Raw genomic sequence first — 12,211 nt, 5'->3', positions numbered from 1 at the left:
CTGCCTGACTTGGGGTGTCTTCTGCCTGCTTCAGCCTGTTTTCTGACTGCGCAGGCCAGGCAGCAGAGCAGTCAGGCATCCACGATCCCAGGCCTCATCCCCTTTGCCCCTCCCCTCCTTAGGACCACCCTTAACCCACTCATGGCTTTGCACCTACCTGCGTCTACTTCCCAAACCCTAGAGGACACACCTCTACTCAACTAGCTTGGGGTCTACACTACCTACCAAGCAGATCTTTACCCTTAGCTTTCTGGAAGCACCCACCTCCACCCCCACCCCCGCGAGCGAGTATATTCCAGCAAGGCCCCTTTTCCCTGGCTTAGCTTGGGCCCCAGACAAGGGCAGTGCGAGGAACACCCTGATGACACTCAGCCAGGGAAAACCTATGCTGCAGGAGCACCAGATTCTGGCAGAAGAGCCCACAGCAGGACTACCAGCCACATTACGGTGATAGGGGCCACAAGACCCAAACCCAGTGACCACATGCCCACTGAGCCAACCTCTGCACAGAGGGAGTAGGGATGACTGTTTCCACACTGAGCCATCAGAAACTCCCTCCTAGAATAAACCAACCCCTGCCTCCAAAAGTGAAAAGAGATCCCTGTTATCCTTTTCAGAAGGGCTCATTTTGGTCTCTTAATAAATGTGGCCGAACGGCTGAGAGCATGGCTACCACACCAGGCTCTCTTGAGTTGAACTACGTCCTTGTGACTGTCATGTGGATGTTGTCCAAAGGCCTTTCTTTGTCCTTAAGTAACTCCCAAAGGGGGAGCTGCAGTGTGGTTCACTGGACCCAGGCTGAGGCCGCGCTAACAGCAGACTAGATGGGCAGGCCTTCCTAAAGAAGTGGATGTGGAATGGGGCACCTCCCTTCTCCCCCGCAGAGCCTGCTGTGGTCTGCATCAAGGGGCGGAGCTGTGCAGCCCAGCAAGCAGACAGCCCTGCACATTGCACACCAGACGCTCAGGGCAGGGCGGCAGGCATATCAGATGCCAAGAGTCAAAGGAACATCTAACAGTTAAGTCATAATTTCTGAGGGTGAGCAAAGCTCACGGAGAACACCCAGTGTGGAAGGCCACGGTGAAGTCTCTAGAGCACAGAGGGACAACAGAGACCCCACCGCAGCAGTAAGGAGGCCGTCTGTCAGATTTATTTATTCCTACTCAACATAACCCCAGAATACAGGAGCAACTCTGTACATCTCTAGAAACTCACAGCTAGCTCCAAAACAATAGAAATTGTAAACTACAAAAGATGAGTTGTATTCAGCAAATATAAAGGGTAACTTTAGGCTGTGTCGAATGTTTATCAGATTATTTACAGGCCCAGATGTAGGTTCAGATCTCGCCAGCCTCCTTTTCCTCCGACCTCCGCGAAGCTGTCTTCCCGTTGGAGCTCTCCAGCCTCCAGTCAGCGGCCCCTCGCTCACTGCGCCCATGCTCCCAGGATTCCTCCCTCGATGCCCGCTCTCTGGAGAACCTGGGAAACGAGAACCAGAGGCTCAGAGGAGGCCGGCATCCCCCTTCTGGCTGGCTCCTTGACCACAGGCAACTTGGACCCTCAACATCAGGTCAGGAAAGGCCGAGACGCAGCACACGTGGGGAAGCCCTCGGCAGGCAGAGGGCAGCCATCTAGCGCCCAAGCCACTACAAGGGAGTGTTCAAGCAGCCACTCAAAAGTGCCATCTGTAAAGATTTCTCCTAACGGGGTAGGCTATCGCTGCAACATGAACAAAGCAAAGAACCACGAAGCGCACGTGTGGAGTCGGACTCGTTGCATAAACGCAGAGAAAAGGACTGCGATCAAGCACACAAAGGCGCCCACGGTGCTTACACAGTGCTAACCTCGCAGTGCGACTATGAATGTTTTCTGGGTTGTTTTTCCTTAAGAAAACCACAACAGAGGTAAGCAGGCCTGGTCAGGACACAAATCCCAGGGGCTCTGTGTATTGACAGGACACCAAGCATGTGGCAGGTCACAAGGGAGCTGCGCCCATGTAACCACCTCCACAGCCTCTCAACTGTCTCAGGCCTGAATCCATCTGCTGCTCTGAGCTTACAGCTCCCTGTGCTCTGGGCCCCATTCGTGACTCCTCAAGGCTCCAACACTCAGTTCCACAGATGACCAGCCAGGCTCCTGAACAAAAGCCCCAGACCCATCCCTACCAGGTATGGCCAACAGGCCCCAGTGATAGACCCCCAGAAGACCCTGGGAACACAAAGAGAAGGGGCTCACTCCTGGTTGCAGCTACTGAAGGAGTCAGAGTAGTTACTTGTATTTCGCACTCCGGTCCCTGGAAGCCCGGCGGTGGCCCCGGCTGTGGCTCCGGGAACGGCTGCGGTGGCGCCGGTGTCTGTCTCGGGACCGGGATCGGGACAACTTTCGTCGCTCCCTGGAGGCAGATCTGGACCTCCTGCGACGCCGATCCCGGGAGCGTGACCTGCAGCAGACAACCAGAAGGCTCTGAAGGCCATACTGCCCCATCCTGATAGTCCTTCTCTCACAGTAGTTTCTGCTGGATGCCTCAGTGGCATCTCCCCTCACCTCCTAACAAATTTACACCTGGGGCTCACAATAGTCGCATCAATTCAGAATTATGGCCCCCTCCCACTGATGCTTCCTGAAAACACCTTGCCAGGAAACACCTGCCACCCCACAGGCCTCAGCAGTACCTTCTGACATCCTCTCTCATTTACAGTGGGTCCCTCTGTGGCACTAAGCCCCAATCAACCTGACAACAGAGGGATAGGGCCCAAGCTTGGTCCCTCACTAGCCCTGCCCACCAGAAAACAAGTGTGAAGCTAAAAAGTTAACTCTTAAGGAAAAATGCATGTGGAGGGGAGCCTGGGTGGCTCAGTCTGTCAAGTGACTCTTGATTTTGACTTAGGTTGTGATCTCAGAGTCATGAGATCGAGGTCCACGTCAGGCTACACGCACAGGGCAGCGTCTGCGGGACTCTCCATCTCCCTCTGCTGCGCACCCATCCACGTGCACCCTCTCTCTCTCTCTAATAAATCTTAAAAAAGAAAAAGAAAAAAAATCCGTGTGGGGGGAAAAAGGGCATTTGAGAACATGTTAATGGATCTGGAAACCTACCTCCTTCGATCTCTGGTTCTTGATCCAGACCTAAAATGGGAAGAAAAAAAAAAAAAAGAAAGGATGAATAATTTACCCCAAACAGCCCCACCCCACAGTCTACAAAGGGGAATGAGTATCGGCTTCCCACTGAGTCCTGTTATATTCTAGAGGCTCACCCATTCTCGGGCCCACAGCTCCAAGTGTCAATGCTCATAGTATGGCCAGCCCCCAAACCCCAGGGGTCAAATGCTATACTCTGAGTTCAACAACTGGCTCTTCAAAGTCACTCACACAGCTATGCAGACTGTCACACAGCAGTTGCAACGCTGGACAGGATCTAAAGTCACCAAAGTTAAAGCAAAGCCTCGATTTCCAGACACAGGTCCATTACTAGGTGAGGGTCACATGACCTCCTTGGGACATATATAACCAACCAGCAATCCAAGAAATACAAGACACAACAGGTTCTCCTTTTACACTCTGTTCTACAGCAGAAATTAACAAGATCACTAGCAAAATGTGCTGAGGGGATGTGACAGGAGATGTTCACACAACATGCACCTGAAGGATGATCCAATTCAGTTTCTTGGAAAGCAATTTTTCCAACACCTACTAATACTTATATATTAAATTCCTTGTCCTACGAATTCTAAGGAATTTTATAAACCACTCAAACATATCAAAATAAGGATGACCACTACTGTACTCTTTCAAAAATAGTTTTATGGGGCAGCTGGGTGGCTCAGTCAGTTAAGCTACCAACTCTTGATTTTGGCTCAAGTCATGATCTCAGGGTCCTAGGATTGAACCCCACGTAAGGCTCCACTCAGCGGGGAGTCTGCTTGAAGATTCTCTCCCTTTGCCCGCCCCCTCTCAAGTAAATAAATCTTTTTTTTTTTTAAAGATTTTATTTATTTATTTGACAGAGAGAGAGAAAGCCAGCGAGAGAGGGAACACAAGCAGGGGGAGTGGGAGAAGAAGAAGCAGGCTCCTAGTGGAAGAGCCTGACGTGGGGCTCGATCCCAGAACTCTAGGATCATGCCCTGAGCCGAAGGCAGATGCTTAACGACTGAGCCACCCAGGCACCCCTCAAATAAATAAATCTTTAAAAAACAAAACAGGGGCGCCTGGGTGGCTCAGTAAGTTGGGCATCTGCCTTCAGCTTGGGTCATGATCCCAGGGTACAGGGATCAAGCTCCCTCTCCTGCTCTCCCTGCTTGTGTTCTCTGTCAAATAAATAAAAATAAAATCTTAAAATAAAATAAAATACAGAATAAAAAACAAAACAAAAAAAAAACAAAATTGGGCCACCTGGGTGGCCTCAGTTGATTAAGAGTCTGCCTCTGGCTCAGGTCAGGATCTCAAGGTCCTGGGACTGAGCACTGGGCTCTCTGTTCAGTGAGGAGTCTGCTTCTCTGTCTGCCCTTCCCCCTGCTCATGCTCTCATGCTCTCTTTCACTCTTTCAAATAAAATCTTTATCTTTTTAAAGATTTTATTTATCTGTCAGAGAGAGAGAGCACGTGCACGCACACAAGCAGAGGGAGCGGCATGCAGAGGGAGAAGCAGACACCCCACTGAGGCAGTAGCCCAATGTGGGACTCTTCTGGGATCATATCCCCAACCGAAGGCAGATGCTTAACTGACTGAGCCATCCAGGTGTCCCGTAAGTAAAATCTTTAAAAAAACCCACAAACCCCACAAAAAACAAAAATAGCTTTATAGAAACATCAAAAGTTGAAATTGGGGACGCCTGGGTGGTTCAGTTGGTTAAGCGTCTGCCTTCAGCTCAGGTCATAACCCCAGACTCCTGGGATTGAGTCCCACATTGGGCTCCTTACTCAGCAGGGAGCCTGCTTCTCCCTCTGCCTGCTGCTCCCCTTGTTTGTGTGTACGCGCTCTCTCACTCTCTGACGAATAAATAAATAAATCTAAAAAATACATCAAGGGGCGCCTGGGTGGCTCAGTCGTTAAGCGTCTGCTCAGGGCGTGATCCCAGGGTTCTGGGATCGAGTTCCGCATCGGGCTCCCTTCTCCACTGGGAGCCTGCTTCTTCCTCTCCCACTCTCTCTGCCTGCTGCTCCCCTTGTTTGTGCGTACCGCTCTCTCTCTCTCTCTCTAATAAATACATTGAAATTAAAAAGGATAGGAAACAAAAGCAAACATCGAGTGGGGCTGCATCAAACTAAGAAGCCTCTGAACAGTACAGTCACAGTCAACAAGACGAAAGGCCGCCTAACAGAGGGAGAAAACGTGTGGGCCAAATGCCTGACAAGGGTCGATATCCAAATACATAAAGAAGGCCTGCAACTCCACAGGAAAAAAACTTCCATTAAAAAGTAGGTAGAGGGGGGCGCCTGGGTGGCACAGCGGTTAAGCGTCTGCCTTCGGCTCAGGGCGTGATCCCGGCGTTGTGGGATCGAGCCCCACATCAGGCTCCTCCGCTATGAGCCTGCTTCTTCCTCTCCCACTCCCCCTGCTTGTGCTCCCTCTCTCGCTGGCTGTCTCTATCTCTGTCGAATGAATAAATAAAATCTTTAAAAAAAAAAAAAAAAAAAAGTAGGTAGAGGGTCTTGGGGCGCCTGGGTGGCTCAGTCAGTTAAGCGCCTGTCTTCCGCTCAGGTCATGATCTTGGGGTCCAGGATGGAGCTCCGTGTCTGGCTCCCTGCTCAGTGGGGAGTCTGCTTCTCCCTCTTCCTCTGCCCCTCCCCCAAGCTTGTGTTTTTCTCTCTCTTGCTCTCTCTCAAATAAATATAAATAAAGTCTTAAAAAAATTTTTTTAGGGGCGCCTCAGTGGTGCAGTCGTTAAGCGTCTGCCTTCGGCTCAGGGCGTGATCCCAGCGTTCTGGGATCGAGCCCCACATTGGGCTCCTCCGCTGGGAGCCTGCTTCTTCTTCTCCCACTCCCCCTGCTTGTGTTCCCTCTCTTGCTGGCTGTCTCTGTCAAATAAATAAATAAAATCTTTAAAAAAAATTTTTTTTTAAATAAATAAAAAATAAAAAGCAGGCAGAGGATCCAAACAGACATTTTTTCAAAACCAACACACAAGTGGCCAACCGGTACACGAAAAGATGCTCATCACGAGGGAAACGCAAATCAAAACCACAATGAGATATTATGGCCTCACACCTGTTAGAAAAGCAACACCCACCCAAGCCTTAAGAGATAACAAATAAAACAGAACAAAACAATAAGACAAACAAACATGGTGCGAAATAACAAGTGTTGGTGAGAACATGGACAAAAGGAACACTCGTGCACTGTTGGCGGGCCAAGTAAACTGGTAGAGCTGCTGTGGAACAGTAAGGAGGGTCCTCGAGAAATTAAAAACAGAACTACCACGTGGTCCCATGACCCTACTTCTGAGTACTTATCCAAAGAAAATAAAATCACTGTCTTGAAAAGACCTCCACACCCCTATGTTCAGTGCATCATTAATTGTAAGAGCCGAGACACGGAGACAAGCTAAGTGTCAAACGACAGATCCATGGATAAAGAAGATGTGAGGTATATACACAGCGAACTACTCCAGCACAAAACAGAAGGACACCCTGCCATCTGTGACAACATGGATGGACCGCGAAGGCATTATGCTATTTAAAATCAGTCAGACAGGGGCGCCTGGGTGGCACAGCGGTTAAGCGTCTGCCTTCAGCTCAGGGCGTGATCCCGGCGTTATGGGATCGAGCCCCACATCAGGCTCTTCCGCTATGAGCCTGCTTCTTCCTCTCCCACTCCCCCTGCTTGTGTTCCCTCTCTCGATGGCTGTCTCTATCTCTGTCAAATAAATAAATAAAATCTTTATAAATAAATAAATAAATAAAACCAGTCAGACAGAGAAAGACAAGTAACGTATGATCTCAGTGATACGCAGAATCTAAAAAAACCCAAACTCGCAGACAGAACAGGCTGGTGGTTGCCAGAGGCGGGGGTGGGGATGGGCAAAGATTACGAAGGTAGGGAAGAGAAAAAGGCTACTGCGTTATGCCATGTCACTGCAAGGACACCTTATCTGTCAAGAGCACTACTGCTGGGGAAAGTCTCACATGGACCCATACACATACACACCCTGCCAGAGCAGTGGTCACTTTTGTGTAAAAAAGGGACTGAAGTGTTTTGCTTAATACCTTTTTATACTGTTTCAATCTATTTTGTTTTTGTTTGAGTCTCTTTACAACCAAAATCTGTTAGATAATTAAAGTAATGAAAAGAAACACAAAAAGTACAACAAACACTTATTTGTCATTTCTGAATTATACACAAATTCCTCCAGGAAAGCCCAGCTTCTGGGCCTTTCGAGGACAGTGAGCTGTACCCCATGACAGTACAGTCCTGGCTCCAGCCTTTTCCATGAACTCTGACCAGATGTCTCCAAGCACCTCAAACTGAAATATGGCCACAACCAAATTCTACTCCCCACCACCCCCTCCTCACCCCAGTACTGCTCCCAGTCTTCACCATCACCCTAAGTGGCAACTCCAGGCCAGAACCCATGAGGCCAGCTGTACTCCCCCTTTGCCTGCCTCACCTCATACCAGCAAATCTTATCAGCTCTACCCCCACAACACACCCAGACCCTTCTCACCCTCACCTGTAACTGGCAGCTCCTTCACCAGGACTCTCGCTGCTTCCACCCTTACCACCTACGCTTGTTCTCAGCAGGGCCCCACAACCCTCAGTCAACTCCAGAGTCGGCTCAGACCTAAGGCCCCTCCCTGATGGGTTTTCCCTTCAGCAAGTATGGCTGTGACAGAGCATGCTCCAGCTCCAGAGAGTCTCAGCTCCTGCCCGACTTGTCACCTGAGCGTCCCCATGAGGCAGGTCAGGGCACCGCAGGTTCCTCTCCTGTTTCGACTGCTCAGCCCTCCCCTACACGTTCCGAGGCAGAGTCAGGTCGCCACTGTCCGCACCACACAGCGCTCCCCCCAGGCCAGCCGAAACCCCGCTCTTCTGAACAGGCTGCATGTTTGCTTATTCGTCTTTGAAGGGCCACGAAGGTCCGTGGCCGACCCCGACTGCTACAAGCCAGACTGCAAGGAAGCAGCAGGCCCCCTTGGGCATGTGTGCGCTGTGGACTCACCTCCTGCTCAGTCGCTCCTCTCGCTCTCTCTCCTCTCTCCTCCTCAGTCGATCCTGATTTCTCTTCTCCTGCTTTTCAGCCACAGTTTTCTAAATAAACAAAAAGTAGGAAAATGAGAGAAGAAAAAGTTATACCAACTAGAGTATGAATATTTGTTTAACAAAGCCCTTTTATGGGATGCCTGGGTGGCTCAGTCAGTGAAGCATCGGCCTTCGGCTCAGGTCATGATCCCAGGGTCCTAAGATCCAGCCCTGCGTCGGGCTCCCTACTCAGTAGGAAGCCTGCTTCTCCCTCTCTAGATCCCCCTGCTTGTGTTCCCTCTCTAGCTACCTCTGTCAAATAAATAAATAAAATCTTAAGGAAAAAAAAAGCGCACTTTTATATGACCTCACTTATTAGTAATTTAGATATCTAAAAAAACTCTTAGGAAACAGGAACATAGTCCCCTTTAAAACTTCCTAACAGAAAACACATGAAAACAACGCTTTCATAAACTCACCTTATAAACTCAGTGACAACTGTGTACTTTAAGAGGGGCTATAGCCTAAGTCTCAGAAATTGGTCTTTTGCTTCACACAAATCCAGAAAGTTCATTTTTTACCCAAAGGAGACTGCACGCACTTCCCAGTAAAAAACGCATGTCTGACCAAACGTATTCTGCAGCCCAGGAGCAGCCTGTTTGGAGTGCTGAGCGCTACACTGGCTTCAGACCCGGCCTCATGGGGACAGCAGGCCCGGGGAGACAGACCGTGAACACTCCACAGCCGGCTGGCTTTCTTGTTTGCTTGCTTTCTTCAATATTTTATTTTTAAGTAATCCCTACACCCACTTTGGGGCTCAAACTGACAACCCCGAGATCAAGAGTCACGTGCTCTACCCAGTGAGCCAGCCAGGTGCACCCGCAACTGGTGTTTAACACCAAGCTCAATACCTGGCTCATCAGGCTTGATGGTGACACAACAGAGAAGACGCTGGAGGCATCCCAGAAAAACTCCACTATGGAACACTACTGACACAGCTTAGCTCAAAGCAGTAGGTCCAGTCTACATAACCCCACCCCCAATATCAACCCAAAGCCTTTTGATGCCCCCACCCCTCTGCTGATGGAATGAAGCCCTAAGGGGGAGTAAAGTAGGGCCCGGGAGACAAAGGGTCACCATTCTTCTCATGCTCATGAAGGCACAAAGGATAACCCTACATCTCAGGAGAGACTGGAACCAGGCCCCCGAACAAAAGGGTACAGCAAGGACTGAGCGAGAGGGGCCAGCTATCCTCCTCAAAGCACTCTCAAGGTGTGAGAGCCCTCCTGTCTGGCGTCTCTGGCTCTCCACCCCTGGCTTCACTTGTCCTGGACCTGAGCAGGCACACAAGGATGGACACATTAAGGTTAAGGATGGGAGTTTCGGCCCCTCGACTTACATGCACACTCTTCCTAAAGGGGATGTGACCAAGCACAAGGCTATGGTGTGCTATTAACTCCTTTCCAAACCTCTCTACTTCCCAGACACTGTTCTTCCACCCCTAAGAGAGAAGGCCTTGCATCGCTATTACCTTGGCGTATGGCCTGGAGGTGTGAGCACCTCTGGGGCCACTGGAAATGAAGCCATCTCTGATTAGGGCCCAGAACTCTCACCCTTCTGCCTGTTTAGAGGTGCACTTCCAACATGTTTTCTGTTATTAGTTGAATAGCCATTACCAAAATCGGTAATGTATTTGTGTTGTTTTGGTCAACTTTGTACAACTCATACTGCAAAGATAAAGCATGCTTTCTAGTTAATACTTAAGTTCTTTAGGGACGTCAGGCTGGCTCAGCCAGGAGACCATGTGGCTCTTGATCTCAGGGTTTTTACGTTTCAGCCCCATGGTGTGTGTGAAGATTACTGAAAAAGAAAATCTTAAAAAAAAACCCAAAAACTTAAGTTCTTAAGGTTTCAGGGGGGAAAATTTCAGTACAGTCTCATCTCTGTTGGAGAGATACATGTTAAAAACATTAAAGGCTTTCAGGTATAAAAAAATATCAAAACAAAATTATGGGGTGATATGAAATGGAAATACAATTTAAAGGAGAAATGGAAGGGGCAACTGGGTGGTTCAGTCCCTTAAGCACCTGACTTTGGCTCAGGTCATGATCTCGGGGGCTCTGTGCTCAGTGGAGAGTCTACCCAGGGATTCTCTTTCGATTCTGTCTCCCCCTCTGCCCCTCCCCTTGCTCACGTGCATGCTCTCTCAAATTAATAAATCTTAAAAAAAAAAATGTGTAACAAAGTGTATCACTTTTCAGAATTCTGTTGGGAGCTCAGGAGCAAAATATTTTCAGGCCAGTGGCTGCCACCCCAGCTCCATTCCCAGTGCCAAGTTCACACCTCACCTACTGGCAACGCCCCCTCAGGTGCAAGGCTCTGCTCCCTGCTCCTTCTAGGGTCACACAAGGCCCTCCACCTTGACTGTCATAGAGTCCCAGTCAAGTGCCATTGACTCCACCAAATTTCACGTGTCTGGGAGGGAAGACCTGCATAGTTCCCAGCACCCCACCCTAGTGGTCCCGAAACACAACAGGGAGCACTCCACCAGTCTGAAAAATAATTCAAAATATCTGAAACATGCTCACCTTTCCGAGCGTTCCATACCCAAAATAAGCTTCAGAGTCTAACCGAGGAAACTGAGGAGCCTTGAGGAAGAGACAAAATGGCCAGCTGTGGAACAGCACTATCCAAAGAGCCTCACCATGTTCTCGTCCTTCCAAGGAGGCTCAAAGGCAAAGGCCAGAAAGTGTGATCTTCTATCTAACCTAACCACTATCCACGCATCCGTCTCTGCCCAAAGAGAAAAACGAGACTACTGGCTCTTCCCATCTCCAACCAAATGTTATTTCAGAGGTATGCAAGAGCTCTTTGTACCAGGACTAGACTCTGTGTTTTTCTTCCTGCAAACAAGTGCAGACTAAATAAATATCCAAGGTCCCTTTGGATTCTGAGACCTTAGTTCTCTTGTGTATCTGAGTGATAAAATCTGAATACTTCACTATAAAACTCAAGGCATGTTCTTAGAAAAGACAAAAACAGCAGTGCCTGGGCGGCTCACTCACTTAAGTGCCAAAAGTTGCTTCACAGTCTCAGGGTCCTGGGATCGAGCCCCCCATCAGGCTCTCTGCTCAGCAGGGAGTCTGCTTGTCCTTCTGCCACCCCCCCCCATTTGTGCACACACTATCTCTCAAGTAAATAAATAAAATCTTTAAAAAAAAGAAAAGGTCAAAACTCAAGGTTTTCTATAAGTTAATAAGAAGGCATAGCAAGACTTCTTGGGTTTCTCCAGAAACAACATATTAACGTACCCTCAACTGATCAAGCTTCTCTCGGATCTGAATGAACCCCAAGTGTAACTTGCCCCCGAAGTGGTCTGCAAGACGACGGTCATTGTCATGGAGGCCAAGGTAGGCCGAACAGACCTCACAGACACGCAGCTTCTGCTGTTGAAAACTGGATGCAGGCATGGAATTTCTGTATTCTTCCTGGACAATGGGAACAGAGCAATGAAAATGAGGTACACAGAACCACAACTAAATATTCAACCCCCAAAATGGAAATATTTGAAGGGACTATAGAGGTGACTTAAATAAACAAAAACTGGACTCAATTTCCATCGCTTCTTTACGAAATGAACTAACAATCATGATTTCAAAGCAATAAGGAACATTCAAAATTCTCAGACAAGCAGGATGTTGTCTGTTCTCAGAAGCCAACAGGGAAGACAGATCTCAGTTCTGCGCAGTGGAGAGCTCTAGGAGAACCAGAGAAGCAAGGGAGACTCTTCAAAAGGGGCCTTCAAAAAAATAAAGCACAAAACCCAAACCAAATAAACAAGCAAAACACACAAGAGCCACTCATGGAGACTGTGTCCCAACGTCCAGAAAGCTGTATGCCAACGCTGCCCTAAAAGCTAAAATTTGGACGGACAAATACATTAGACACTCTCTTCAAATAAGAACATGTCTGATAGAACTGAGCAAAACACACCCCCCTCCAGCAGCCACTCCAGTCAGAATGGATAAAATACAG

At 48.8% G+C, this 12,211-nt stretch overlaps 1 protein-coding gene across 4 annotated transcripts in view; it reads right to left on the bottom strand.

The window, feature by feature from the left end:
• Positions 1–1,128: 1,128 nt before the first annotated feature.
• The window catches only part of LUC7L (LUC7 like), a 36,936-nt gene continuing 25,853 nt past the window's right edge, over positions 1,129–12,211 (bottom strand). For 2 of the 4 annotated variants that reach the window (XM_040635646.1, XM_040635644.1), the window contains 5 exons: positions 11,488–11,664; positions 8,157–8,245; positions 3,097–3,126; positions 2,273–2,440; positions 1,129–1,479 (listed from right to left, as the gene is read on the bottom strand). In XM_040635646.1, the coding sequence (XP_040491580.1) occupies positions 1,338–1,479; positions 2,273–2,440; positions 3,097–3,126; positions 8,157–8,245; positions 11,488–11,664 (606 nt within the window). In that variant the 3' untranslated portion in view covers positions 1,129–1,337. Of the gene's footprint in view, positions 1,480–2,235; positions 2,441–3,096; positions 3,127–8,156; positions 8,246–11,487; positions 11,665–12,211 lie in introns of all 4 variants that reach the window. The other 2 variants (XM_040635647.1, XM_040635645.1) reach the window with 1 other exon arrangement.

Source organism: Ursus maritimus, unplaced genomic scaffold (assembly GCF_017311325.1).
Source record: "Ursus maritimus isolate PB19 unplaced genomic scaffold, ASM1731132v1 scaffold_2, whole genome shotgun sequence".
NCBI lineage: Eukaryota > Metazoa > Chordata > Mammalia > Carnivora > Ursidae > Ursus > Ursus maritimus.
Note: the sequence above shows the minus strand (reverse complement) of the source record. Positions and strands in the feature narration are given on the sequence as shown.